This window comes from Chenopodium quinoa, unplaced genomic scaffold, assembly GCF_001683475.1.
Source record: "Chenopodium quinoa cultivar QQ74 unplaced genomic scaffold, ASM168347v1, whole genome shotgun sequence".
Taxonomy (NCBI): domain Eukaryota; kingdom Viridiplantae; phylum Streptophyta; class Magnoliopsida; order Caryophyllales; family Amaranthaceae; genus Chenopodium; species Chenopodium quinoa.
The window spans coordinates 2,299,178-2,326,273 of NW_018744988.1; the positions used below are offsets into that span (position 1 = coordinate 2,299,178).

Sequence of the window (27,096 nt, forward strand, 5' to 3'; positions counted from 1 at the left end):
TTATACAGAACTAGTTCATGGAAGGATAAAAGAAGGTTATGGAGGGCTTTTTTTTTTTTACAATTTTCCCATAACTATACTCTGTATTACAACAGTATCAATAATTTTAAGAAACAAAAAATAAAACCAGTTACAATTTACAATTGGAAGGAAATGAATGCTAATGCAGATGTATAACTAGTACCCGTATTGTCTAAGTAAGAATTTGAGTGTAGCAATCATTTAAATATTTAATCATCCTAACAGCAAGATCGGTTTTGCTTCAGTTCTGCATGACTGCAAGAGATAGACCCCAATTAGAAAAATTTAAGTGTTTAGCCTATCACATAATAAAACCAACACTTAAAAATCAATTAGGAGTAATAAATTCGCAATCCTTGAAACAATTTCCTACAGGCAAGTTGATTTAATGAATGCAACAAGGAAAAGATAATAACATCAAATAAATAAAATGCAGCAAATCAGAAACACACTCATTGGCTCAGAAACACATTCATTGGCTCATTGCCTCACATTCCCTTCTTGACTAAGGCCGAACCTTGGTTTTTTAGGATCCAATGAAAAATTATTCTTCTGCCCAGGTGAATCAGGCATTTACATGTAAAGGATCCTTTGGGTGCACTGCATTTGTGCAGAAATCATCCAGTTAAGTGAAACCACAGAAGAGGCAGAACACCAGTCTTAGCGCCATATTCCTAAATGCCAGTCAACTATATGGTGCATCATAAAACCCCATCAGAGTTCACAAGGAACAGGGTGAAAAGGAAGAGAATTCAGCCATGCGGCTGCTCACCTCATACAGAAGATGTATAGGTAAGGGAATCCTTTAAACATCCTGATTTCTATTGTTAGGCACTTCAAATTCATTCGTATCCACGACATCCAAAATTTAGAATATCATCATAGCCAGGTACGTATATTCTTCCAAACTGGTGTTGATGGCAGTTGGCCAGAAATCCAGCCCAAAATGATTTTGGCCAAATGCCAATTATTCACTCAATATCCGTGTTTTGACTTGATGTTCAGGAAAAGATTACCAAGGTATTTTTGTTTCTTGACATCCTGAACACTTATATTAACTAATTGGTCCAACAACCACCATTTATATCAACTTAGCTATATTATAACTTCATACACCACTTCACCTCCATTTACCTTTAAGTCCACACATTATATTCCACTACCCTCATAGAGAAATGACACTGTAGTCAAAGAAACTTCTGAAGATGAAGATAGAGGGACAGGAATCATTGCCAATGTTATGCGAAGGGTCAGACTTCCACTTAACTAAAGATAAGCATTTATCTGATTTCTAAATAGTAGAAAAAGAAGTATTATGGGTATTGGCATTCAGAGGACGAGATACAATTTGTTTTGTTTAAAGATCTCGCCAAACTTGTTGATTGCTACCCCTGCTTTGGACCTCCCCTCTCCTCTCTAAAGTGTTTGTCTTAAGAAAAGACAGATAGGTATATTCACTAAATGCTGGGAATTTCACAATTTATCTCGCATATGGCCCAAAAATCACTTTGTTATTATTTAACAGGCAAGGCTAGCCTTAGTTCGAGTCTTTGACTTAATTGGAGATGACACAATCACAATGCTATGTAAAATGAGTGCCCCTAAATTGACTCATAAAGTGGTCGCAAACTCATTTTGCTAATTTATTATCAACAATATTCACAGCATCCAGGAATTCACTACATCTACAGCCAACCTTACAGATTGAGGACATAAAAACTCCAAAATTACGCCTTTCAGCAATCAAACCTTTCACTCACTTCTTGACAGTGCAGTATACATAGCAACTACTTAGTGGAAAGCAGTAGGGAGACAGCACAAATTTTATATATGAATCATTTGCAAATAAGTGAAATAAAGTACCTTTTAAAAATAGTCAAAGTCATAGGCCAAACCATGGCACCTGCCACCTAAGATGGATAACAAAACACATTGAGCAGATCAAAATGTCTAGTCATCTACAGCTTTATCCATAAAAGTGTGTTTGCCGCGAGCTTTCTGAACCTGCAGACAATTGATACTTAACATCACGTAAAGCAATAACATCACGTGCACTTTAACACACTTGCTGATGTTGTGTTAATGACTTTAAAGTCAGTACCTCCTTTTCCCATCCATATTTGACTGCAACGATGGCCAGAAGCAATATCTGTATCACACTCCCACCAAGCATTCCAGCCCAAATTCCCTGATCATTTGGAAGGGAAGAAAAGAAAAATAAAGGGGCATTGTCAGTCATCTCAAATACTCTAATCAGTAAATTATTTATCCTTATTTCTCATAACCTCCAAGGGTAGCATTTTATTATTACTCCCTCCATCCCAATGGATTTGCTCCAAAGAAGAATTGCTACTCTGTACTTTGTTATGTATTGGTTGGATATTGTTGATGAGCGAGGAATTGGTGTGACCAAAGTAGTGATGTGAGAGTAAAGTAGTGGACCCTTATGCCATTTACGATATGGAGCAAACTCAATGGGACATCCAAAAAAGGAATGTGAGGCAAATCTAGTGGAACGGAAAGAGTACCATTCAAAGCTGTATATACTCACCATTGACAAGTTTGGAGATTAGTTGATGCTAAAATTTTGACAAAATAGGAGATAGGAGTGCATAAAAAGCTTTAGTTACACTTAGGCTAAGCCCAGGGGAAAAGGACTTTGTGGGTGTGCATAATTAGTCTATTAGAAGTAGCTTAAGGATGGGGCCAGAGAATTTGTTAGAGGTGATAGAAGGAAAGGAAGTCAGAACGTTATATAGAGAGGATATCAGGGAGGACAATGAGAGTACTGTTGGGTTTATATTGCTTTAGCTCGTAGTTGAGACTTGAAAGTGTTCATCTACTCAAAGGACTGGGTTTGGGCTGTAATTCTCCTTAGCAATTATTTAATTGCATTAATACAATCACCAGTTTTCTTCATAATCCTGTTCTTCCTCACATCTAAATTCTAAGTTTACAGTCTATAAAAACTTACCATGTATCCAAAGTTAAGCACCCGTCCTATAAAAATCCCAAGAGGGAAGCCCACCAAGTAATAGCTCCCGATGTTTATATATGCTGCCAACGCTTGCCAACCTGATCCAACTGCTATGCCTGAGGAAAATCATTGAATATGTTAGACGATGAAAACAACACAGTCTCTTCAAAGCATTTTTCCAATAAATAAAAACAAATCACCTAAAAGAACTGGAGGGATGCTATTCAGGAAAATGGTGGGAGCCAGCAGATATGCTAACTTGCAGACAACAGAAATCACGGATGAATTAGGTGTGAAAATCATTGCTAGTTTGTCTGGGATAGCTAACACCAGTGAGGAGAATATCAGTCCTATGATTAACGATGTCAGCATACACACTTTGGCTGCAAACTTGGCACCACTGACATTTCCTGCTCCCAACTCAATGGCTACTCGAACGCTGTACACCAAGAATGAAATAATTCAGAACTTGACATTTCATTTTCTGTAGTCAATATCAAAACAAGAACATTGGAAATGTAAAGAAGTTACCCAGTGGCAGCAAGTATTCCAAGAGGAACCATAGACTCCCAGCCAAACAGAGTCACACTGTCAATGAAAATCCACCAAACCTAATTAGGTAAGCACTTTTCAATAGAATATTCCATCCATTCCATATTACCAGTCCTCTTAACAATTTTTCTTTTTTTTTTTTTTCGTTTTACAAAGAATTAGTATTCATATAATTGAATACTTTGCATTAGTTTTCTGTCTAGAATTACAATTAAATAAAAAAACTAGACAGTTTGGAGTACGAATTTCATCACCAACACAACTTCATAGACAATTGGAGAAGCTGATTAGACTAACAATATGCATTAAGCAAAGCAATGACAAGGATCCATGTCCAACCATATAGAGAGAGCATCAACAGCAACATGTGAGCTTCCAGCATCCCCAGACGCTATAACCAGCAACCGATAATAGACATTTTCCAATCTACAACACATTGAAAATAAGAGAAAAGATCATATAAATTATTTGCTCATTGACTTATAACACCTGCAAAAGAACATAACATTAAAAAATCGTTTCATCGATAGATTTAAATTAACTAATAAGAATTAACTCATTAACATAAGTGAATTTAATATCAGTCAAGCCTATAACTAACTAGTTTCAGATGGAAACCTTGAATAGAAATCATATCATGCAGAGCTAAACCATAGACCAAGTGCTAAATTAGAAAAGTAGATCATGAGTCAAAATACCTACAGGACCATGACACCAGAAGCCAAGGCAAGCTTGAAGAAGTCCCACAAATCAGTAAAAGCAAGCCATGAGAAACCACTCCATGTCTTAGGACACCCACCATAAAGAACATACCCATACATTATAAAAACTGAGAGCCACCAAGAAAAATCAAGAGTAAGGGCAGTCCCAATTATACCAACGCCAAGCTTATAAACAAAAAGCCAGCTAATAATGGCATGAACTCCCAGAGCCACAGCAGAAGACCAAGCAATAATAGCCATTTTTAGTTGACTCTGCAAGAATCTCTGAAATGAGAATTGAAATACAAAGCTCAGGTGCATGGGGATCAACCATCTTGCCACTAAGCCAGTTCGTTCTGCCACTTCAGCTGATTGGCCAAGAATCTTCAGTAGAGGTGCAGCAAATATGAACATGGGAAGCAAAAGAATTGCACAAAAAGAGAGAACTACACATGAGCGCTGCACGTAGAGGCCTAGCATGTGGTGCTGTCTAGCACCATAGGCTTGCCCACATAATGTCTCCAATGCAGTTGCCATTCCTATCTGAACATCATAAATCAATTTTTAAAAGTTAGCTGAGACCTTTCTTCCCCATCTTACATAAGCTCCAATAACATCTTAATGTTGCTGTTTCCCCAATTGTATTCCTCAATCCCTATGTCCTTGTGCCCATCATATTTGTATAATAAAAATATGGATATGGCTTATGAGGTTGTGACCATTTTTACATGCTATAAATTCATATTCTAATTTGAACAACAATGCTTGAATATTAAGTCCACTTAAGCTATAAATAACATAATGTGACAGGGAAAAAATCCCCTCAACAACTCTTTAACTAATTAACGATTTATTTTCCTTCATGTTTATATTATTAACACCTCCAATATTAGTAATATCAAAAATGGTTACTATAGGATTCGGAGATGTTGTATACTCCGTATGAGAGAAACAACTTATAATTGTTATCTAGAGAGATATATTTTTACCTTTATTATCCAAGGTTAATGTACCGTAGGAGATAATGAAATATTATCAATGAAAAGAAACAGGCTAGGTGTGAACATATATTAAAATGAATCTACTTTACACACAAGATCATCATAGTTATGAAACCTTTTACCATGAACAAACAACATTAGAGTCCCTAATTAACCTCAATCACCCACAATAGGCATCTTCAACCTACATGAAAAAACACACTCTTTTGTTAAGCATGAACCTCCTTAAGCACCCATATATAGACCTTACCTTAAATGTACCTAATTTCCTTAAAAATAAATACCAATAGAATAGCAACTATATAATAAGGAACTCTTCTCCATTACATATAATCGTGGATGTCAGCTAGCTTAGCAGGTAAGTAAAGTTGTAGATGATAGTCATTGGTTCCCAAGACCTAGGATCGAATAAAGTTCAAGACTTCAAAATGTAAAATCGAATCTTGTCAATATCATTGTCCGTTATCACTCTATACAAAAATCAACTAAAAACCCTTAAACATTTCAAAAACCCCAACAAATCCCACTTAGTAAATTTCATCAAAATCAATACAAAACCCTCAAATACAGCAATGTTGATAAAATTAAAAGACAAAAGAAGAGACAGAAAGAAATCATACCAAGAAACCGAAGCTAATGGAGATAAGAAAGGTGGTAGCAATGGAAAAAGCAGCAAGATCAAGGTCACTCAAATGACCAGCCAAAGATTGAGTGATAATAGTAAGAGAAAACATAGCAAAACGGCAAAAGATGGAAGGCCCAGCAATCTTCCATATCTTTTTGAGCTCTTCCCATGTCTTTCTCTCTTCTCCAATCAAATCATCTGTATTTGTGATTCTTCCATTAACCATATTGTTGGGGTTATTGGGGTGGAGCAACAATGGGTGTTGTTGCTCCTCTCTCATACTTTGAAATCTGGGATTTTGTCAATTTTCTAACTTCAATTTTGTGTTTTGTTTGTTGCTTCAACAAATGGGCATTTAGTTTATCAGTTTATGCGAATCAAGTGGCGGGTTCCGTGGCCTTCTTTTCGTTTATTACAAAATTTTGTAATTTAGTGTTCTCAATCTTTTGATGTTTGACATTTTTTTTTTTTTTTTACATATTTCAACATTGGTATCTTGTCTCTTTTAAATGCTATCATTTCAGTTTCACTAATCTATCCACATAGTTCTTATCTCTTTTAAATGTAACACTTTGACTTTTATAATATATATATACTCTACTTTGATTAGCATTGCTAAATTATATATAAGGAAAAATATAGTCGTGATCTTGTCAAATTCGTCTCAATTTATAATTTATTAATATCAAATTTTTTTATAATTTTTCTATATTTGTAATTTAAGATGTAGTATTAAAATTTTAAGGAATATGTCATATGTAGTAGCCTTAAGGTTATGTGTAGGTAGGTAAAAGAGGAAATTATTAATGAAAATATATTCATTTTTTTGGTGTTTAGAGAGCCACAAGGGCGAATGATGAAAATTGATCTTAAGATCACCTGGAATCGGGAGGGAAACTCTAACCACTTGAGCTATCCTCACTCTCAATGAAAATGTAATTTTGCTAAAAGCGAGTATTTACCCAAGTTGAAGCGATAAAACTCAACTGAGCCTAAGTTAATTGACCTTCATTTAGGGCCTGTTCTCATTGACTGAAATGAGCTGAGCTGATGTGAACTGAACTTATTATAGCTGAATTGAACTGAATATTTTATAAGAGAAGGAAATTAGGAGCTGAACTGAACTGAAAATAATCGTATGAGAACAGACCCTTAGTCATATGAAGACAATATTAAATGTACCAATATCATTACCAAATTTGTTTTGCTCATTGATTAAAATATTGTTTTGGTTATACTTGAGTATGTTCATATTTAACTATTTAAGGGGGCATTTGGTTCACATAATTAAGGTAGAAGGTATGGGTTTAGAATGATTTAAACTCATACCTTATGTTTGTCTTATGATTTTAAGAGTTTCAAACCCATACCTCAAACCCCCAAGGTATGGGATTTAGAAACCTTGGGGGGAGGTGGGTTTGGCTCATTCCCATACTTTTAGGTATCAAATAAAAGAAAAATGTTGCATTCCATAAGCATACCAAACATATGGTATTAAGAATCAAGTTCCAAACCCATACCACTATAGTTTCATTACTTATTCCAACCCCATACCAGTTTGCGAACTAAACGCCCCCTAAGAGCCTAGATCTAGGTTTTCAAGAAGCAGAAAAGAAAAAAGAGAACCACTATCAAATAAATTTAGAGGCCTTAAATTTCCAGAAGTTAAATCAGGTCAATTTTGGTTCTCTCAACATCGAATTATCTAGTTTCGATCATTGTTTGGTGTAGATATTTGTGTAAGAGTTGGTTTTTCTAATTATACTTAATAGAAGAAAGAAGCAGATTAACAGAGCATTATACATTCATTCAACAATGAACAGAATTGATTCCATCTACTTAAATTTACAAAATTGGAAGCTGTACCACTACAAATGTCACTAGAGCCACAAAGTTGCAGGCAAGAAATCAGATGTCCCTTAATCCTCCTAACCTAAGAACAACAATTAGTCAGCTTCTCTAATTCCAACATTCTTCCCCCCAAAGTAGCAACTTCTGCTCCTTTTATACTTTCCTGGTAGACTAATGAGAATCACTAGAATCTGCACGAAGAATGTTCAGGTAGTTGACCGGTCAAAAGGAACACGGACAAAGAGCCTTCCATGTAAGCTAACAACAGCAGAAGTATGTAGTGGATCTATCCTCACCGGAAAGATAACAATCTGAAAGCCATAAACCACACGGAATTAGTCAGATTATAACCCTTATTCTTCTTCCTCCTATCCCACTCTCTTGCAATCAGGCAAAAGACTGAGGGCTTAGGTGTAGGAAATGCAAGCAAGTTCGTTAGACCACTAATCTCTTTTCATCTGTCTAGACATGAGTGGCCGTTCCAGAACATAATTTCATGAATTCTTAGACATAATAAGAGATACTAATATATCTACAGACTTGATAACATAAACCCACCACTTAAGCCAACACATAGTGAAGCTGCGATGAGGCTAAATGATAAAACCATAAGATTAAATTTTCCAATGACATCACTAAATAATGATTTTACAAGCATGTCATAAGCGGAAAGATCTAACGAAAATTTGCCAAGAATGACACCACCTTTGCAAGGTCTTCCCAAAATAGAACAACCTTTGACACATATCCGCTATAAATGGAACAAAAAAACCAATGACCTGTTGTGCAAGTTATAATGGACACGTGTCATATTTTGATAGGTCAAAGATTTTTTAAAAACATTTTTCTTTAAAAATATTGATTTTAAATTTTTTAAAAAAAATTAACTTAAAATTAAAAAAAACAAAACTGAAATTAAAAAAAATAATAATAAAAAATAAAAAAATGAAAAAATGAAAAAATAAGAAAAAAGAAACCCCATCCTATCCAACCCCCTGCTAACAGCCACCCCAACCACCACCTCTTCCTTCCCCACCCCAGCCACCACCCTTTCTCCCTTCCCCACCGCCGTCTTGTGCTACAGACACCCTCCCCTTCCCCCTGCCGGAAACGACCCTCCTCCCCAACAGTACCGCCAATTACCTCACCATTTTTAGATTTGAAACCATTCACTCAAAACCTGAGACACACCTTTAAAATTTTGAGTTTGATGGCCTCACTTCCAGTTGACGGCGACGCATTGTGGGCAGTCATCGACTCTGCTGCCGCAGCTTCTGACTCTTCCTCCTCTCCCACCACCACCACCGTTTTCTGTAAACCATGATCAACCCTAAATCACACTCCCTATTTCAATTCTCCACCCAAACCTCGATTCATCAACCCTAATTCTCCTCTATATATCCCCAAATCTCCCCCAAATTACGCAATTAATAGCTCAATTAGGGTTTCTTCTGATAATGATATTCGCCATTTTCGTCGCCCGGAAAAGATGTCGAGAATTTCCTCCCCTTGTGTTTTATCAAATTTGCTCAACTCTTCAAAAACCGTGTTGGGTTCGATTAGGATCCATAATTGGACCAGCATGAGATTGGAATGAAGATATATTAGAGGCAATGGAAGACACTATTTCAAGTGAAGATGCACAAGAACTTTTTGACATCGCTTCTGATAAATTTCAAGAAATGGCAGCTTTGGCCTTGTTCAATATGGGCAATGTTCATATGTCCAAGGCAAGGAAGAAGGTATCCTTTTCAGAGGATCCTTTGGGTAGAGTAGCCCTGATTAGTGAGGAAGGAGGAGGTGGTGGTTGGGGTGGCTGCCGGCAGGGAGCTGGGTGGGGAAGGGTTTATTTATAAAATAAAATATTTGTAAAGTTTTTTTTTTAAAAAACAAAATTGTAAAAAAAAAAAAAAAAGTTGGCCACTTATATTGTGACACGTGTCAATGGTAGCATGTTAACCAGGTTACCAACAGGTCACGTTCCATTTATAGCATATATGTATCAAAGGTGGTTCTATTTTGAAATAATCAAAAGGTTGTTCCATTTACGAAAGACCGATGAAAGGTGGTATTATTCATGGCAAATTTTCCAAGATCTAAAAATCTGCAGGTTCTGGAAAAGCATGCTTTGAGGATGATCTAATGGACTTGTAATACAAAGCACTGAACCACTAAAATCAAACTCAGGGGTTGTTGCAATTTACCTTCCTAAATGGAGTGATGCCCCAGGGATTGTCAAGCTGCTCTGGCTGACCAGTGATGACCAGACGACCAGCAGGATCAGACTGAACGCGGACCTGAAGCATTAAGAGACAGAAAGAAGGTGAAGTTCATTTCATCAATTAAAATCAAGAGACACACCTTTTGAATAATATGCAAGAAAAGTGCACTGATCAGGATTATCCTGACATTGCACCTCATGAACCAAGCAACATGAGAGTCCTTTTAGATAAAGGAGGCCCTTTAATGAAACCACAATATTAAGGAATGCCAATGAGCATTTATTGATGTATGAATGATGAACAAAATTTAGATACCATACAAAGATGGAGATTGCAGATAACATTGCGAGGCCATAGCAGCCCAAGAAGCCCCAATCTTTTCACCAAATGTACAGATGCAAGCATGCAACTTGTATGCCTATGTGTTAGATTTGAACTTTACTTCATAATAACTCACTCTAACGTAGATATCTTATACTCCCTCCGTTTTTTAATACTTGCTCCACTTCCCATTTCTGACCGTTTTTAAATACTTGCTCCATTTCCTTATTTGGAAAGCTATTACAATATTTAATTCATTTCGCTCACCTAGTGGACCCAACATAATTCATATTTTTATTAATTTCATATTCTCTCTCCTCCAATTCTTTCTACTACTTTTGTTTTTTACAATTTTTTATTATTCCACCTACCCCACTACCTCCATATTTTATTACTTTATCCAATTTCTCCTAAAACTCCGCGCATAAAGAAATTGAGCAAGTATTTAAAAACGGAGGGAGTATACAACATACTCAGTACCACATAAAACTTCATAACTGCATTTCAAAACTGAGCAATCTCCCCATTCTTCTCCCTACATTGATATGCCTATTGACCATTGTAAAGCAAAGCCTATGATGCCCATATACCTAGCAACTTAAACCTTTCATGTATATATAATAAATATATTTGTGATGACAAAATAGCATTACCCAAGCGACCAAACCATATGAATTCTGAAGGTTCAAAAAAGAGAGTTTCATATTTAGTAAGTATTTTAATTAGTAAAAACAGACATTTTCAATCAGAAAGTGAAAACCTATCTGCAAATATAGGTGAATATTTTTATGGAGAACAGGGATGCAAGAGAAAGAGAACATCAAGCCAGAGAATTAAAAGGAAAACAATCTCATTCTACAAAAGCAAAATACAGTACCTCCTCTCGAAGAAGCCCAGGAACTAAGGCATAAACCTCATAACAATCTTTCTGCAAGAGAAGAGGAAGAAATACAAACCAAACCATCATCAGCAACAAGACGCACTTGCTTGGAGGGAGAGAAAGTTATAACTGAGTTATGTAGGAACTAGGAACCAGTCTTAGAAAACTCACACTTTCTTTGACATTAATTTTCACCCAATCAGCTGGGGGGCCGACATCCAGAACTGTTGGCACCGTCCTGAAATTAAGAGGGAAATGTGGTCCATTAGATACATAAGTCAGGTATGTTTGGCAAAATCAAACATAATACATAAATTCTATCCATCAGCTTTCTCCCCAAACTTTTTGCAGCTGGTTTCTGTAATATTTTTATTCAATTAATAGTCCTTAACATGTAGCAATTAAAGTTGTTACAAGTGACTGAGAGACTAAACAGAGGCAGATCTTTTAATATTTTGTTTGGTTTAGCCAGAAAGGATATACAAATGCTATGCTCAATCATGTCTATTTATTTTATAGGGTCTTCTGTATTTGTATGTATTGAGGAGAGGGACCAAAAGGGGTCTAAGAGGAGAGGGGAATCTGGGAATCTCAACTGTTTGTTTGCTTCAGGCATCTCATTTTCTGCAAGCTCCGGATTACTTGGTTTCTTCTGCTTTACACCTGCATCACATAATCATGCAAACATATCAGCAACGATTTCAGTTAAACGCGTACATAAAAAGCATGATAAGATCCAGCAATATACCAATATTTTTCAGATGCTTTTCACGTTTTTGTGAAGAATTGATGCTCTTATCCTGCAAGCAGAAAGCATTTAATGAAATCTCAGGAAAATGAAGATGAACAGAATATCAAATTATGAATCTCCAAACCAGAAAGTCAAAGCATCACAGAATCTTTTCACAAATATTGACTTAGAATTACCTAACATAAGTACATGCAAATAAAATTCCAAATAAAGTAAACTTAGTTACAAAGTGATATGTACTACATACTTATATTGCTGGTCAGAATTAGAGGCTTAAGGGAAGTAAGATATTCCGAGAATATACTACTTGAAATTGATTAAGATAAAATCCTCTACAAAACAAAAAAAATTTCACCATCCCCATGATCCAATGTGCTTCGAGCCTCCTCCACCAACCCAGGATGCCATCTACTACCACCAGTGCTACACTTCCTGCCATCACCCATTACCCTTGCCAGAATACCCTGCCCTTGTTGGCCCCATAAAGAAACCGCAAAAGCCCTTTACCAGTTACCGCATTCTGACAGCAACAGGTGAGCCATCGCCAGTGCATTCGACAAGATTAGGAATGTAGCAGAGCTGAGCCCAGCTCAGAGGACTCTTCAACTCTGCTTGGCTAGTCCAGCAAAGCCAAACAAATCTCTTAAATGGGTGAGGCTAAGCTCAGTCAGGTTCAGGTCAGCTTGCTAAAATAATTAAGTAAATATTTGCAATATATTTTTATACTGTAAAATTGTGATTTCTTTCTTTGACATCTATCATGTCATTAAATTTTCTAATAACAAAAATCAAAATCAAGAGCCAAACCTCAAGTTCAAAAGCTTGGCGAGCATTACATCCCCACTTAGCATTTTACACCTCTAAACAAGATTAATAGGAGGAAACAAAGGAAAAAAAGAGAAGGGGAGTTAACATTGTAAGGAAAAAGGCCTTGGGCAGCTTTGGAACAAGAAACTCTGAAATCAACAAGTATAAGAGATGGGGCTGAGAAAGAAAGCACAAAAGGGAAAGAATCTTAATTTTCTATGGGTTAAATCTAGGCGATGGGATGGGCATTGGCTTTGTTCCATGGACACATAGGCAAGAACTAAGAAGAGGAACTGAGGAGAATACAACATGTCATTGAGAGAAGGTAAAGGGAAAGGACAGTTTTTTAAATATTCTTTTTCGGTTTTTCCCCTTTTCCCTTCTTGTCCAAAATATCACATTGCTCAGCTATAATATATTTAAACCATTTGATGGAAGATTCTCAAAATACTTCTTATATACAGTAGTTCTATTCTATTGCCTACTAAATCCTAAAATGTGCCATCGTCTGTACCATATTACAATTCTTATGCATATACACCAAACGATGCTAAGTATTATAAAGCCAATTCTCCACCATTGTATACCTTAATAATGGGCTCCCCTACTTCTCCCAATCCAATGTCCCGCTGAGCATGCCAACCCTGCATTGCACGAGCAGCAGCATCTCTCCTCACCCTTCCTGAACTGGCTTGGTAAGCATTTCCCTAAAACGGAGATTCAACACATCAGAATTTTGCACCATATCATAAGTAAAGCTAACAACAGCAGTCTTAGTCCCAAGATGATTTGGAGTCGGCTAACATGAATCGTCATAAGGAATTGTCCACCAAAAAATGGAACAAAGATGCAAAAGAGATACTCCATTCCTTTTTGTTTGTCCCGTAATCCATTTTGGGATGTCCCTTTGAGATTGCTCCATTACCTTATTTCATAATTTTTCCCACTTTGCAACCCCTCTTACTCTCTCCCTCTACATCTTCATCAACCCCACTTGCAACCCATGTGCACAATTTTACCTTGCTTCTCAAAAGAATGAACTTTGCTCTATGCAACAATCAAATAGGGACGACGGATGGAGCAAAATGAAATTGGATGAAAATGATAGTGGACGAAAAATGAAAAAATATATAGTGAGCAAAAAAAATGAGGATAGCGTAAGGTGAAAACCCAAAAAGAGGATATTAAAATAAAATTTTGAAACAGTTTTATAAAGGACTAAGGGGTGATTAAAATTAAAATATAAAAAAGTTAAACAAGAGTAAATACACATAAAAAGTTTGAATAAACTTAACGAAGAAAAATAAACAGAGTTTGCAAAACACGATGGATTTAGGTAAAAGAAACGGAGGTAATACATTTAAATTATAGAACTTTTCCCTCTAATCCGTCCTATCCAACACCATATTTTCCTTAATCTCCAAAAGGCTCATATCATTCTCAATCACCCTCCAAGTTTTCTTAGGTCTTTCTTACCCCTCGGGATTCCATCACTTTTTCATTCTTCAAGTTTCCTTACCTAAGCCTCACTTGATCTCCGTCATACATGGCCAAACCATCAAAGGCAACACTCCCTCATCTTGTTCTCAATAAATATAAATCACAAAAAAATGTTACCCTAAATTCAATAAAATGGTAAGCAATAAAGTTGCAGCAATTCCCACAACAGTAACAAAAGACCATATGACTTGTCCTTAACATGGTTTGCCGGCTGTCTTTAACGTGAGATTTGAGACCAAACAAATCCCGGAATCTGATGAAGTATTCCCCTTCCTTATCTTCAATCCATGTTCTTTAAAGTGTGGAAGGGTCCAGAATGATTTTCCAAATTTCAACCACTAAACTTACCTTACAAATATAAAGGCACAAGACTACAATAATTTTTTCTAAAAAAAATACAATGCCAAAAGCTTGACATTTTTTCTGTTTTCTCATCTCGTCTTGCTTGCTGCACAATAGAAAATTCCTAGACCACCTTCTACCAGAACAAAGAATATAATAGCATCTACTTATCATGCTTAGATTGCTTTAGAAACGCAATAAAGGGGGAAAGAAAAAAAAAACTGATGCAATTTGAATGAGAGCTTTGTGCAGAGGTCACTCTAGCTCTAAAGGCCAGGAGCTAACCCAAGGAAACTACAACATGCAAAAGATTGCAGAGATTCCTACTCAAGGAAAAGCCACTCTGGTTGTACATGGGCTTATTTGAAGCAAAAGCCAACAGGAGATCACCTATTTTCCCAATCCGATGATGGAATGTGCTAATTTTTAATAAGAAAGCATCACAGAGCTTTCAGAAAAGGGTAAATCAAATATTTATGTATCACATTAGGACATAAAGAACTATAACTTTTTTTTGCAATTACCCTTTTTAAGGTTTGTAGGGATAAATAGCCTATACTACGACCTAGGAGTGGCATGAAAATGAGAGTTAAACACAAATTTTTTCTTTTTATTTTTACGTGTCATCTTTCCATCTAAGACTACCCGGAGATACACATTTAGATCTTCTACGGTTTCCCTTCCAAGTAAGTTTTGTCTTAGAGATTGCTCCTCTGACTTAAGGAGTTGAGGATACTTGGGATGAAAAAGAAAGCTAAGGCACCTATGCTACCAAAAAGTTAAAAAAAAAAATTAATAAATAAATAAGAGAAGGAAAGAAAAGAAACATATAAAGCCCAATAAGAGGCTTTATAAATATTGTCAGAATGATTAGCACAAAGTCAGGGTCATAAGATCCAAGTAAAAAGACTTAGCAATATATAGACTGAACTCATAGCAACTTGATTAAATGCGAAATTTGTAAGATGAGAAGAAAAAGAAAAAGAAAAAAAAAACACACACAAGTACACAACTACACAACCACTCTTTATAAGAAATTTTATAATCTTGAAGTCTACCTCATTTTCAGCAGATGGCTCAGGCATTGTTGCATCAGGAAATTCAAGCTCACCAATTTCTCTTTTGTGTTTTTCATATTCCAGAAGTGCCTGTACAGAAAGCAAAAGCAACGATAAATCCATTAAATCTCTGGTAAATTGTACAGCAGCTAAAACAGCAACATGGAGTCAGTAAACCAATTTGTAAATTGTAATTTAAGTATAAAATATAGTTATACTATATGTGTACCAAAAGAATTTCAGTTGAAGTATAAAAGTTGATTAAATCCTTCTTAGCTGCCTCAGGAAAAGTTTTCTACCTCTAGCTTTGAGACTTAATTGGTTCAACAAGAGGGTACCCAATTACACACTCAATTTCAGAATGCAAACCATGTATAAGTTCATCCTTGAGAACATATCCGCAATTAATGTTATACTAACTCCGTTTCTTACTATTTGCAACAAATGAATTTTTTTTGTCTCACAAATGATACCTCTCTGTTGCAAATAATAAGAAGCGGAGGTAGTAATATACAACCGAGATTGCACTTCGCACAATACAGTAAATCACAGAAGTACAGCACACAAGAAGAACGATAAAAAGGAGAATCATAGCCATATCTTTTTACAAAGGCATTACCTTCTCATAGAAAATTCGAAATGTCCAAGAAACTGTAGTGCAGGTCCTGAAACAAAGAAAATAATTTATATAAGTTATATGTAGAGAAAAACAGAAGAATAATATGCCTGACGTTGTACAAATTCAAGTCTCCCTGAATTATGAATAAACAGAAAGTCCAAAATAAAATGCAGTTTATTCACTTCAAAAACTGTTAACTTCTGACTTTTCCAGCACATACAAGCAAAAAATTGATAAACAAGGCATTTCTTACTTGGGCGGATGGAAAGATTCTCCAACTTGCCGCCACAGCTTGTATGTGGTAACCTGTGAAAGAAATGGCAATGACTTTAAAAACTTTCTATATGAATCCTTTGTTCATGAAAGAGGATATCCAATTTAATGTAACTAGGAATGTGAAATCAATCAATAGATCTACATTCGCCTTATACCATTACAAACAAACAAGAGCTTACAAACCCTTGCACTTACATTATAAGCGTGTAATAGGCTAACCTACAAAAGGGTAGTTTGGGTATTTTTAATAATATTAGTTTACCAGGTTAATATTCCTTGGTATAAATAGAGAGGGAGGGGAAAGAAAATGGTAGGCAGAAAGTTGGTGAGATCCCTTGAGAGAGTTATGGCCCAAAGCCATTGTTAGAGAGTTGTGAGCTAAACTAACTATTGGAGACCAATAGCTTGAGCTATTAAACATTTAAACCTATCTTTTGTAATCCTTGCCATTTTCAATCAATATCCAAGCTTTAATCTTTTATTGTTGCATTATTAAATCAGAAATATAAACCCCAAAAATCAGTTCATAACAAAGCGGAAGCTGAGAAAAATGACAATGTTAAACTAACTTGACGTAGGGTTTCCCATTTTGGTAAAGGTTACAATCATGGTCACAGTTGTGCAACATAGATTCATACTTTATAGTAGTGTCAAGCAACGCGTTGACATAGATGCTGCATGATTTTCATTTTTTTTTTTTTCAGGCTGTTTCAGCCAGTAATAAGCCTGCACCAACCTATATAACTCTAAATTGGTTGCACAGTTAACATCAGTTCTGTAAGTTATGATATGCAATGTTTGTTTCGTCATGCAATGGAAAAAAACTTAAACCGCAAATGCAATACAAGGTCCAGCATATCATTCTTGCACATCAATAATATGATGTAAAATTCATGTATAATATGGGGTAAAAAAACAAGAAAACATCCAGATCATGCAACACAGCACAAATAGAAGTACAAGGGGATAACAACTAAGAAACTTTATAGTCTCTAGAGCGGAAAGTTAGTGCCAAACCCTTGAAGAGCTAAAACATACATGAAAGCACAGTATATACTAAGAATGACAATATATAAGACTTGAAACAAAGAATCTGCAAAAGGAATCATACCCTGTCATATCCACCCAATTGAATCACAGCTCTCCACAACCTAAGCAGCACCGAAATAAGAAATTTCTTTGTCAGCTGACATGTTTCACATACTTCATATTTAACAAGTAGTAATTATTAATTAAGCAATTGGAGTGAGAGGCAAACAAGTAAAGGAGCATACTTAAGGCAATTTAGAGGCTCTCCATAAAACTTGTGGGGCTTAAATTCCATGTATCTTTCCTTATAAAAGGCTTCAAGCTCTTTGATGAACTCGGCTTGTTCTTCTTTAGTCCCGGCTTCCTCATCCTCTTCAATCATCTACAAGTAATTCAAACAAGGGATTGTTTCCTAAACCACATTCGATAATAACAAAACAAAAACAATAATGCCATATACCTTTCCAATTTCCAAGTACTAATAATTGATTATTCAATTCAAATCAAGGATTTAATTACCTTAAGCCTCTTGGCACCATTACTAGAGCGCCCACCACTGGCATCATGAAACGTTCTTATCAACGGTCTCCCTGAGGAGGACCGAGGCGTTGTAGGGTCCCCACCAACACCATTTTGGGTCTTGTTATCAGATGCTCCACCTGCTTCATGTTCTTCCCCGCCGCCACCGCCACCACGCGCCCTCTTCGACGAGTTATCAGTCCCATTGACACTCCCATTCCCATTCCCATTTTCATTTTCATTTCCATTTCCATTCATATTTCCATTCCCATTTGCAGGAGGGCTGGTTTGATTTTGGTCAGGTGAATCACTCTCTTCAAGTTCAGGTTCTTCCTCAGGACCATCATCTACATCCATCTCACACTGACTCCTACCCATTTCTTACTCCTAACAATAAAATAAATAAATTAAATTTTTTTAAAAAAATTTGTTAATCACCCACTATTATGAACAATAATTGAACCCCAAATTTTTAATTTAATTGTTATGCACTAATATCATGAACAATTGAACCCCAAAAAAATGTTTTTCCAATTAGGGGTTTAGTGGGTTCAACAAAACCCCCAAATCTGAGAATTTTCTGAGTTGTTCAGTATAAAAAAAATGAAGAACCAAAAAAAGAAAAACCCTTTTAAGGGGGCAACAAAAATAAGAATTTAGACAACAATTTACCTAAAAGCGAGTGACAATTTCTGGGTTTTTGCGATTCTGAATTCAATTTATGGGGAAAGTTTGATTTACCCAGAATTATTTTGCTCTCAATCTTCTTTGTTCATCATTCATCAAATAAGGGGAATTAAAAGAGAAGTTAATGAGGGAAATAGAGTGTGAAAATTTGGTTGAAAAGGCTGGGAAATTGAAATGGATGAAGAAATGTAGAGAAATACGTACGAAAATCGTAGTGTAAATGTGTAATGCTTCCAAGTTCCAACTATGAGGTCTGGGCATTCGGCAAGGTCGAATATTGCTTTAGAACAATTTTTTTTTTTTTTCAAAATTGGAAAAATCTTTGCCTAAACATAGAATAATATCAATTTATTAAATATTATTAATAATACATAATCAATCCATGATTTGGTCATAAATTTCTCAAATGATACATCAATTTAGAGAATGTAAAATTATCAATGTGGCCATATTGCCGCCACACCATGTAAAGACTTAGGCCGTGTTTGGTGAATAGCTAAAAGCTAAAACTGGTTATATTAGCTGATTTTGACTAGCTGATTGTATTAATTGATTTGACTAACTTATTTTAATAGCTGATTGTATAGAGTGTTTGGTAAATAGCTAATAGCTTAAAAGTGATTGAGTATGTGAAATAACCAAATAAGCTAATTGTGGGGTAGGTAGTTTAGGTAGGATTTTAAATTAAATGAAGGTATAAGTGTCATTTCACAATAATTAATGAATAAGCTAATTGAAAAAACTCCTAAAAGAAGTCTTTTCAAAAAGAGCTTAATTAGTGGAATAAGTTCTTCAAATAAGCTTCCCATCAAACATTTTGAATTAGCTTATTTAATAGTCAATAAGCTAATTTTGCTCAAATAAGTTGTTTACCAAACACAGCTTAATTATCTAACGTCCCGGCGACACTCGTTAGCTTTTACCTTTATAATTAGTATTTAACGCACATACTAGGGAAAAAATATACTTATTATATAATATAGATGTATAGTACTTCTTATATAACTACAAAATAGGTAAGTCTTGTAAGTGGCTAGCCACACGATATAGTCATATTGGTTTATAAAAGTAATCTTCATTTAAATGTATGAGTAGTCTCATTTTTTCATAAGAGTAACCCTATCTTGTTCATTGAAGTAACACAAATTCATTATACGAGTAAAATCAAATAATTTAATAATAAGTAACCCCATTTTGTTCATTCGAATAACGCACATTCTTTTGTTTTAAAAATTAAAAGAATAATTCCACATATTTAAGAGAGTAACCCCTTTTTCTTATTTAAGTAACTTACAACGTTAAAGTTACCTCATTTGCTCATCACCATGACCCCTATTACTTGTATGTGATTAGTGAGCCAGGATCTAATAAAGGTCTACCTTGCACCCATCTCAATTAGGTGAATGAGTTTAAGTTTGGCGGAGTGATTATATATAGATGAAAACGAGTAAAGGTTTGTTGGGTGATGGTGTTAATTTCGAGAATGTACTTGAAAAGTTTGAAGGCTTCTTCAGGGAAAAGTTTTCAGGCTTAACCAAAGTGGAGCTATATAGTATTGCTTGTAATTTTGTGGAAAGTAGTGTTTGTCGAACCTAGTTGGTGGTTCACTCAAACTCAAAGCTATTGGACTCAAATCCTCTACCTTGAACTTTGGTCAAACACCTGAATTTGGCCTATTGTAGCAATTCACATCTTTTTTGAAGTGATGTGAAACCTTCTTGTTCATTTTATTGTAATCATACTTAACACTATATATACTTATAAACGCTTAGTCCTTGTATCAGGGGATATGATGTTGAATATATGGGATAAAAAGAAAGACTCAGCTATTTTAGGTTTTAAGTTTGAAGTAAATTTTGAGGTGGAGATTTTCAATGGTGAGTTAATAATCACATACTACTTCCATAAATATTGTGGAAATTAACTATGCCCTTTAATCTAAAGAGTCCTAAGACCAATATCACACTAATTATGAGTTCAACAAACAATAATGATTACAAACAATAATGATTATAAGACTTCTAAATGGACGTATCCATAAGACCACAACCACTAGCCAACAACAGAGTACAAAATGGTTGTAGAAAATAATTTCTAAATGTGATAGTTACAGATAATTATTTGTATTTATATTTTAAGACGTTTTCTAATCCAATAGTTTGTTACTTGTCGAATATATATATAGGAGTAATTATATTTTAAAACTACTTTTATGATGTTATCATGATTTTAATTTGATGCTCTCGCGATCTCACCTCAATTTTATAAATCGCCATGTTGATATATAAACATGTTATTTTTTTGGAAATAAATTCATCACTTTAATTTGTATTACATATACACTTGCAAATTCACAACTTTATTTTATCCATAAATCTAATTGTATAATAAAAATTACAAAAAAAATAATATATAAAAAGTTTCTTCATTGAGAATATCCAACATCATTTTGTATAATAACATTTGTTTCCCATGATTTTTTTATTGGTTACAAGACAAATCAAATTTAATATACTCCGTTCATATTTACTTAATTTAAGTTCAGTTTAGTTTAGCTCCAATCAGTTCCAATTAGTTCAGTTCAGCTCCTAATTTTCCTCTCTCATAAAATATTCATTTCAGCTCAGTTTAGTTCAGCTCCAATCAATTCAGTTCAGTAAATGTGAACAAGCCCTTAATATATAAATATAAATAACAAAAAAGTCAAAGTTTTATGTGTATGTGTGTATATCTAATGGCTCAAGTTCCTTAAACTATCACTTTATAAGGCATCAAACATATATAACTTCACTCACTCTATGTCATACATAAAATTTGTTACAACTCACAAACCTTTTCAAGTCTATCATCGATTAAATTGTCTGTTTAAATTTCTAAAACATGCGCTATTTAAATGAGTTTTCCTCTAACCCATCTACACCACCTCCAACGTCCTATTACACGTATGTCTCACCACCACCACCAAATCATTACATGTACACCTCACCTCCTCCTCCATGTAGTCCCCCACATTCGGGACATCATAAATCATCTCCACCATCATGGCCACCTATAACTAGAGTACCACCAGTATCACCACCACCTTCGCCACTGCCCCCATATCCACACAACCCATCACCACCCTCATTATGGCCCCCATCTCCACACGACACGCCACCACCCTCACAACCATCTCCACTTGGCCCACCACCACCACGATCACCCCCACAACCATCTCCACATGGTGCATCACCACCATCACTATCACCCCCACAACCATCACCACCCGGTCATGGCACATCACCACCGTCACTATCACCCCCACAACCATCTCCACTCAGCCCATCATCACCACCATCACTATCCCCTCAACAACCATCACCACCTTCACTATCACCCCGACAACCATCACCACCCGGTCAAGGCACATCACCACCCTTGCCCTCAGCCTCACCACCACAAAATCATGGAATCCCCCCGCCAACATCATTACCACCATCAGCACCACCACCAAGGGGCCAACATGCACCCCCACCACCACATGGAGTGATTGTTCCTCCAGTATCCCCACCTCAACCACAAGGTGGAGGGCCTAGCGGCGTTGGTGGAGTTCCACCAAAGCCCGCAATCTACTCTTCACCACCACCTCCCACTTCACCTCCAGGGCAACATACTACTAACAACACTGCAATAATAGTGGGTGCATCTTTAGGTGGCTTCTTCTTCCTTGCGCTACATTAGCCATTTGCCTATGTTGTGTAGCTAAGAAATTGAAGAAGCCTACACATGTACCTCCAGCTGCTACCACAACTGAATAAACCACCTCCATCGGTTACGATGGCGGTGGTGCTGCTAGCCTGCTAGTGGAAGGCTGGAAGCGCGGCCGAAGGAAGTTACAACTAAGGTGGTACAAACTGTTTTTCCCGCCTACAGTATTGTTGTTGAAGCTACTAAATAAGCAAGAAGAAACTTCCTGAATGAGTGAATCTTTGACTTTAATTTTTGTTGTTGATAATTTCTGTTGTTTGTATGCTTGAGTTGTGATTATTTGGTTGAATTTCATTTGATCATGTTATGTTTATCAATTTGTATGCAAAATTCAATTCAATTATTTTGGTCATTTAAAATTGTAATAATGTAAAATTGAAATATGGCATCAAAGTTGGTTGAATGTTGGAGAAAATAAATAAAATAAATTGTTTTCTTGCAAGATAACAGCTCTTTTGGAGTTTTTTTCACATAAATTTAAAGTGTGTACCTAAAAAGAAATGTTTATTATTGTGGTTTATTTATTTATGGTTATAATTTATTTTCTTTAAATTTAAAGCAGGTTTAGGTAAAGTATGATAAGTACGGCAGTACGCCCCCTCAAAAAAATTAATTGTATGATAAGTACATTTTTAATTTTCAATTATTTCCTTGTCAAAAATTTTTTATATTTAACACTAGCACTACGTACAAGATGCGCAATTAATTAATAAATTATTTATTTTAATTAATCCTGATCACATATTTTGGACGATACCATTAGAATACTTAGATGCAAAAGTGTTATTTTTGTATTTATTCTCCTAATTACATTTCTATTCATTAGCTAGGATGTTTATGGTTGTATTTTTTCTACTCTTCTCAATCCATACATATTAAACCAGATCAAATCCTCCATATGATCTGATCATAAATATAATTGAATGATAAACCCTAAAATCAACTTTTAAAAACTTATGATTTGAGAGGATCAGATATTACACAATCAAATAGATTACAATTAAAATCATATATATGCTTTTCCTCATCTTAGGAAAAATATTATATTCCTTGATTTGGGCCAACTCAAATCCAGATTATCTAATTTTAACAAGTAGAATTCACACACTAGGTACTTTAAGTAAATGAATATTCTATAACATCCTATTCTATGATTCTATATCAGCATTTATATTTATAGATTCTAAATTGATTCTTTCCTTCTTTTTTTGTTTCTTGATATCTTTAGCCTCACCATAAAAATAAGAGATGAATCCCCAAAGTGAAAGAGCAAGAGATAACCCCTTCTCTACTTGAAACTTCTCATGGTAGAAAAACACGGCGGCTATCTCCGTGATCGGAAGTGCAACCGCTATAATAATTCCGGACAACAAAGAGGAGCCATAGTATATGACCCCGGCCGCCCCTAGGTAGAAGAATTGCCATAGAATTGCACTACATACTAGCACAACAAAGTACATGACAACCCCAAGTTTGTACACTTGCACTTCTCCTACATAACCCTGCATAATATAAAAGGACAATTTTTATTTAAACCAACTATAATAGACAAAAGCATAAAAGCTACTTCCTTTCTTTTTAGTTGACACGTTTTTTTTGTCACGTTTTCCAATGCACAAATTCAACTATTAATATCTTAATTGCCAATAAGAAAAAAAATTATAAAAAGTTGATATTGTGAAACTATATATCGTCACGAATCTAACAAGATCCCACGTAACTATGTTTTTCATTATGGATAAATCACAAAACACAGTCAAAGGCAAAGGCATATGTGTGAATAGTGCTAAAGTCAAAACGTGTAAACTAAAAAAACGGAGATAGTAAAAGTTAGTTAAGTGGTCAGATAATAATACGGCTATTAAAAAAAATGATTGATTACCTTGTAATCGCCGCTAGCAAGCATCCCAATAGTGCACATTGCAGTAGCAGAGAATGATAGCACAAGCTGAATCTCCATTACCAATTCATAGTTAACAGTTTGTTTAGCTCTTTTATAAGTGAGTTCAATCATAGGAAGCATAAGAGCGAATAAGGCAGAAGAAGCTAGGGTAAAGAAGAACCCTAAGTAATATTGAGCACTTGATTCGCCCGCGGGTTTATCACTGCTAGCATGAAGGGCTAAGACTATGGCTGCGAAGGTTAGGAGAGCAACCGCGTTTATTGAACATGCTGTGAATTTTTGCCTGACTAATAAGAAGGCAAAAACTGCTGTGAAGGCTAGTTGGGTTGCTAAGATTAAGGATGATGTTGAGACTGGTATGTGTTTTACTCCATATGCATAGAAGTAGTCTGCTGACCCTGCTACTAGTCCTGTTACATGGATGTAAACTTGGTTAAAAAGAGTATACACATACAAAATAATTATGGTAAATTGAGTTAATTATGCCTTTAAATGATAAATCATGTCATCTAGAGTAGTAGAGTGCAAATGAACAAAGAAAATAAGTATCGTCTAGTATATATCTATCTCTAGAGTAAAAGATTAATCGAAAATTAATTATTATTGCTAACTTATTGGTTTACTCGTCTCATTTTCCTACTTATTAAAGGGTTTCAATTTACTTGTCTCATTTTCTTATTTAGGGTGTCTCGATTTACTTGTCTCATTTCTTTCAATTTTTATTCTCTTGAGATGACCTCATGACACTCATCCACCCAATTTTTTTTCACTTTTGTAAAACTTGTGCAACTAAGCAAATAAATTGAGACGAAAGAAGTATCAAATACTGAAAATCCAACTAATCAATACCCATTTATTTGCACAAACCAAAACTATAAACCCGTTTCCAAATGACATTAATAACAAAATCAACTAGTTTAATTACACAAGATAACAAAGGACCAAACCATAACAATTAACAAAGACATTAATTCCTACAAAAAGGAAGGTGAAGGGGGAAAACTTACCAACAACAGCAGCAAAACAAAAAGTGCTAGGCTTGATGAAGAGGAGCTTGGCTTGCGCAGGATGAGCCGCGCGCCGTTGAAAATAAGCAACGAGGAGAGGAACAATCATCATAGGCCATCCTCCAGTTTCTAAGCAAGATGAAAGCCAAATACTCTTGCCACCATGTAGGTAGTACAACCTCATAATAAGTGGACCGCCGCTTATTCCTATTGCTAACATTATGCAATTTAGTATCAACAAATATTGCTTCATCTTTGGACTCATTGTTGGACTTTCTATTTCCATGTTTTCTCCAATGTTATCTCTTCCTAAGCCTTTAAATCTGCAATTTTTGTTACAACATTTAATAATAAGCCCATCTTTACCAGCCAATAAGGGTATGTTCGACTCACACGATAACATTTGAACTGAATATTTTTGTTTAGTGAGAATCAAGTCTCAAACTTCATTTTCTTTTGTATGGTTCCTTACCAGAAAAGTTACATAATAACGGAAAAAAAGTTAGAATAAGGGAAAGGGTGGCGGAATTGAGGAAAAATAGAGAAAAATGTAACATTCTTTAATTTCTAAAAAAGGAAAACTTCTTCCATCATTTATTAGAAAACTAGCTATTTTCAACTTGATAAGAAAATTGAGAAAAACTTTTCCTAATTAAAAATGAGAAGCTATCACATCTCAGTATAAACCAAGATGAGTATGTGCCAAATTTCCAACATCTTTGACAGCAATACTAACCAAGATGCGTTACAAATAATTACATATACTTTGTATTTACATGAATTTTATTTCATCATTTATCAAAAAAAACAATAATATGAACAGATATTAACAAGTAAAAATTTATGCACCACTCATTTTGATATCTAAGCAAAATAGTGCAAACATACACAAACCATAATACGAAGTACTTCCATAGTCTCTAAATGTTCTTGTTTTCAAAAGAACATTTAGAGACAAGGAAATACAAATTAGTGAAATAGTATACGCGTACCTAAGAAACACAAGACCTTCAATTAATTTGTCGTGTTTGGATGTAAAATTATTTTTAGCCTAGGAGCCACAACTTTTATTGTTTATATCCTTGGTAAATTATCACAAAAAAACATAATGGCATTTCAGTATACACCAGTGCACCACGTTTATGTGGGTCAGTTTTCTAAAACCATAATACAGATATTTTCTACTTTATGAGCAAAGATACAATATTATAATCTTATCTTAATAAGTATATCGCCGTAAGTCGCCGGTAATCACGTTTCTTTTGTGATATAAATACATATTCAATATGAGTATTTAATTTTACTTTGTAGAGAAAGTCAAATAAAGGTAAATTAAAGAAAGTACAAGTCGTTTTTATTATTGCTACGATTTTCCTTTTTAGAGTCTATTTTTCAATTTTCTTCCATCTATATTCAATGTTACTATCAAAAAATAAAATTATTGCATTTTTTTAGTGTAAAGAAAGTGCAGATAATATAGATGGGGTTTGATCCCACATCTTGATTAGTACCCCTTACCTCTAAAACAAAATTATCGCGGTCAAAAGATGAGCAAGAGAATTATAGTGAATATTGAATTTTAACCAAATAAGCTAGTTTAAATTAATTAGGCTAATTGATTATCTTTACATCATAAAAATAAAAGTTACGGAGTAATTGATTATTCACGTCGCATTATCATTCATAGCAGCTTTGAAACA

The 27,096-nt window shown here is 35.1% G+C and overlaps 4 protein-coding genes across 7 annotated transcripts; 1 reads left to right on the plus strand and 3 right to left on the minus strand.

The window, feature by feature from the left end:
* Positions 1-6,334, minus strand: LOC110706653 (protein DETOXIFICATION 27-like). 2 transcript variants are annotated; one of them, XM_021884602.1, is made up of 9 exons: positions 5,873-6,332; positions 4,253-4,794; positions 3,890-3,976; positions 3,530-3,586; positions 3,199-3,437; positions 2,996-3,114; positions 2,123-2,209; positions 1,885-2,025; positions 1-276 (listed from the first exon to the last, which is right to left on the minus strand). In XM_021884602.1, the coding sequence occupies exons 1-8, from the start codon at positions 6,155-6,157 to the stop codon at positions 1,972-1,974; spliced, it is 1,470 nt and encodes a 489-aa protein (XP_021740294.1). In that variant the 5' UTR covers positions 6,158-6,332; the 3' UTR covers positions 1-276; positions 1,885-1,971. The 2 variants fall into 2 exon arrangements, with proteins under 2 accessions (XP_021740294.1, XP_021740296.1); XM_021884604.1 differs by lacking the exon at positions 1-276 and having other exon boundaries at positions 1,887-2,041; positions 5,873-6,334.
* A 1,329-nt stretch (positions 6,335-7,663) lies between these two features.
* Positions 7,664-19,092, minus strand: LOC110706654 (AT-rich interactive domain-containing protein 5-like). Of its 2 annotated transcripts, XM_021884605.1 has the most exons (14): positions 18,725-19,092; positions 18,053-18,439; positions 17,779-17,915; positions 17,616-17,655; positions 16,482-16,534; positions 16,229-16,274; positions 15,610-15,699; positions 13,297-13,416; positions 11,900-11,951; positions 11,748-11,814; positions 11,323-11,389; positions 11,149-11,199; positions 9,933-10,025; positions 7,664-8,039 (listed from the first exon to the last, which is right to left on the minus strand). In XM_021884605.1, the coding sequence occupies exons 2-14, from the start codon at positions 18,428-18,430 to the stop codon at positions 7,935-7,937; spliced, it is 1,299 nt and encodes a 432-aa protein (XP_021740297.1). In that variant the 5' UTR covers positions 18,431-18,439; positions 18,725-19,092; the 3' UTR covers positions 7,664-7,934. The 2 variants fall into 2 exon arrangements, with proteins under 2 accessions (XP_021740297.1, XP_021740298.1); XM_021884606.1 differs by lacking the exon at positions 13,297-13,416 and having other exon boundaries at positions 18,725-19,089.
* Positions 19,093-21,619: 2,527 nt separating this feature from the next.
* On the plus strand, positions 21,620-22,459 carry LOC110706526 (extensin-like). Its single transcript, XM_021884444.1, has one exon. It carries the CDS (start codon positions 21,620-21,622, stop codon positions 22,457-22,459), a length of 840 nt encoding a protein of 279 aa, XP_021740136.1.
* A 1,038-nt stretch (positions 22,460-23,497) lies between these two features.
* On the minus strand, positions 23,498-26,498 carry LOC110706655 (purine permease 3-like). 2 transcript variants are annotated; one of them, XM_021884608.1, is made up of 4 exons: positions 26,389-26,498; positions 25,397-25,719; positions 24,369-24,799; positions 23,498-23,988 (listed from the first exon to the last, which is right to left on the minus strand). In XM_021884608.1, the coding sequence occupies exons 2-4, from the start codon at positions 25,680-25,682 to the stop codon at positions 23,635-23,637; spliced, it is 1,071 nt and encodes a 356-aa protein (XP_021740300.1). In that variant the 5' UTR covers positions 25,683-25,719; positions 26,389-26,498; the 3' UTR covers positions 23,498-23,634. The 2 variants fall into 2 exon arrangements, with proteins under 2 accessions (XP_021740300.1, XP_021740299.1); XM_021884607.1 differs by lacking the exon at positions 26,389-26,498 and having other exon boundaries at positions 25,397-26,235.
* Positions 26,499-27,096: the final 598 nt, after the last annotated feature.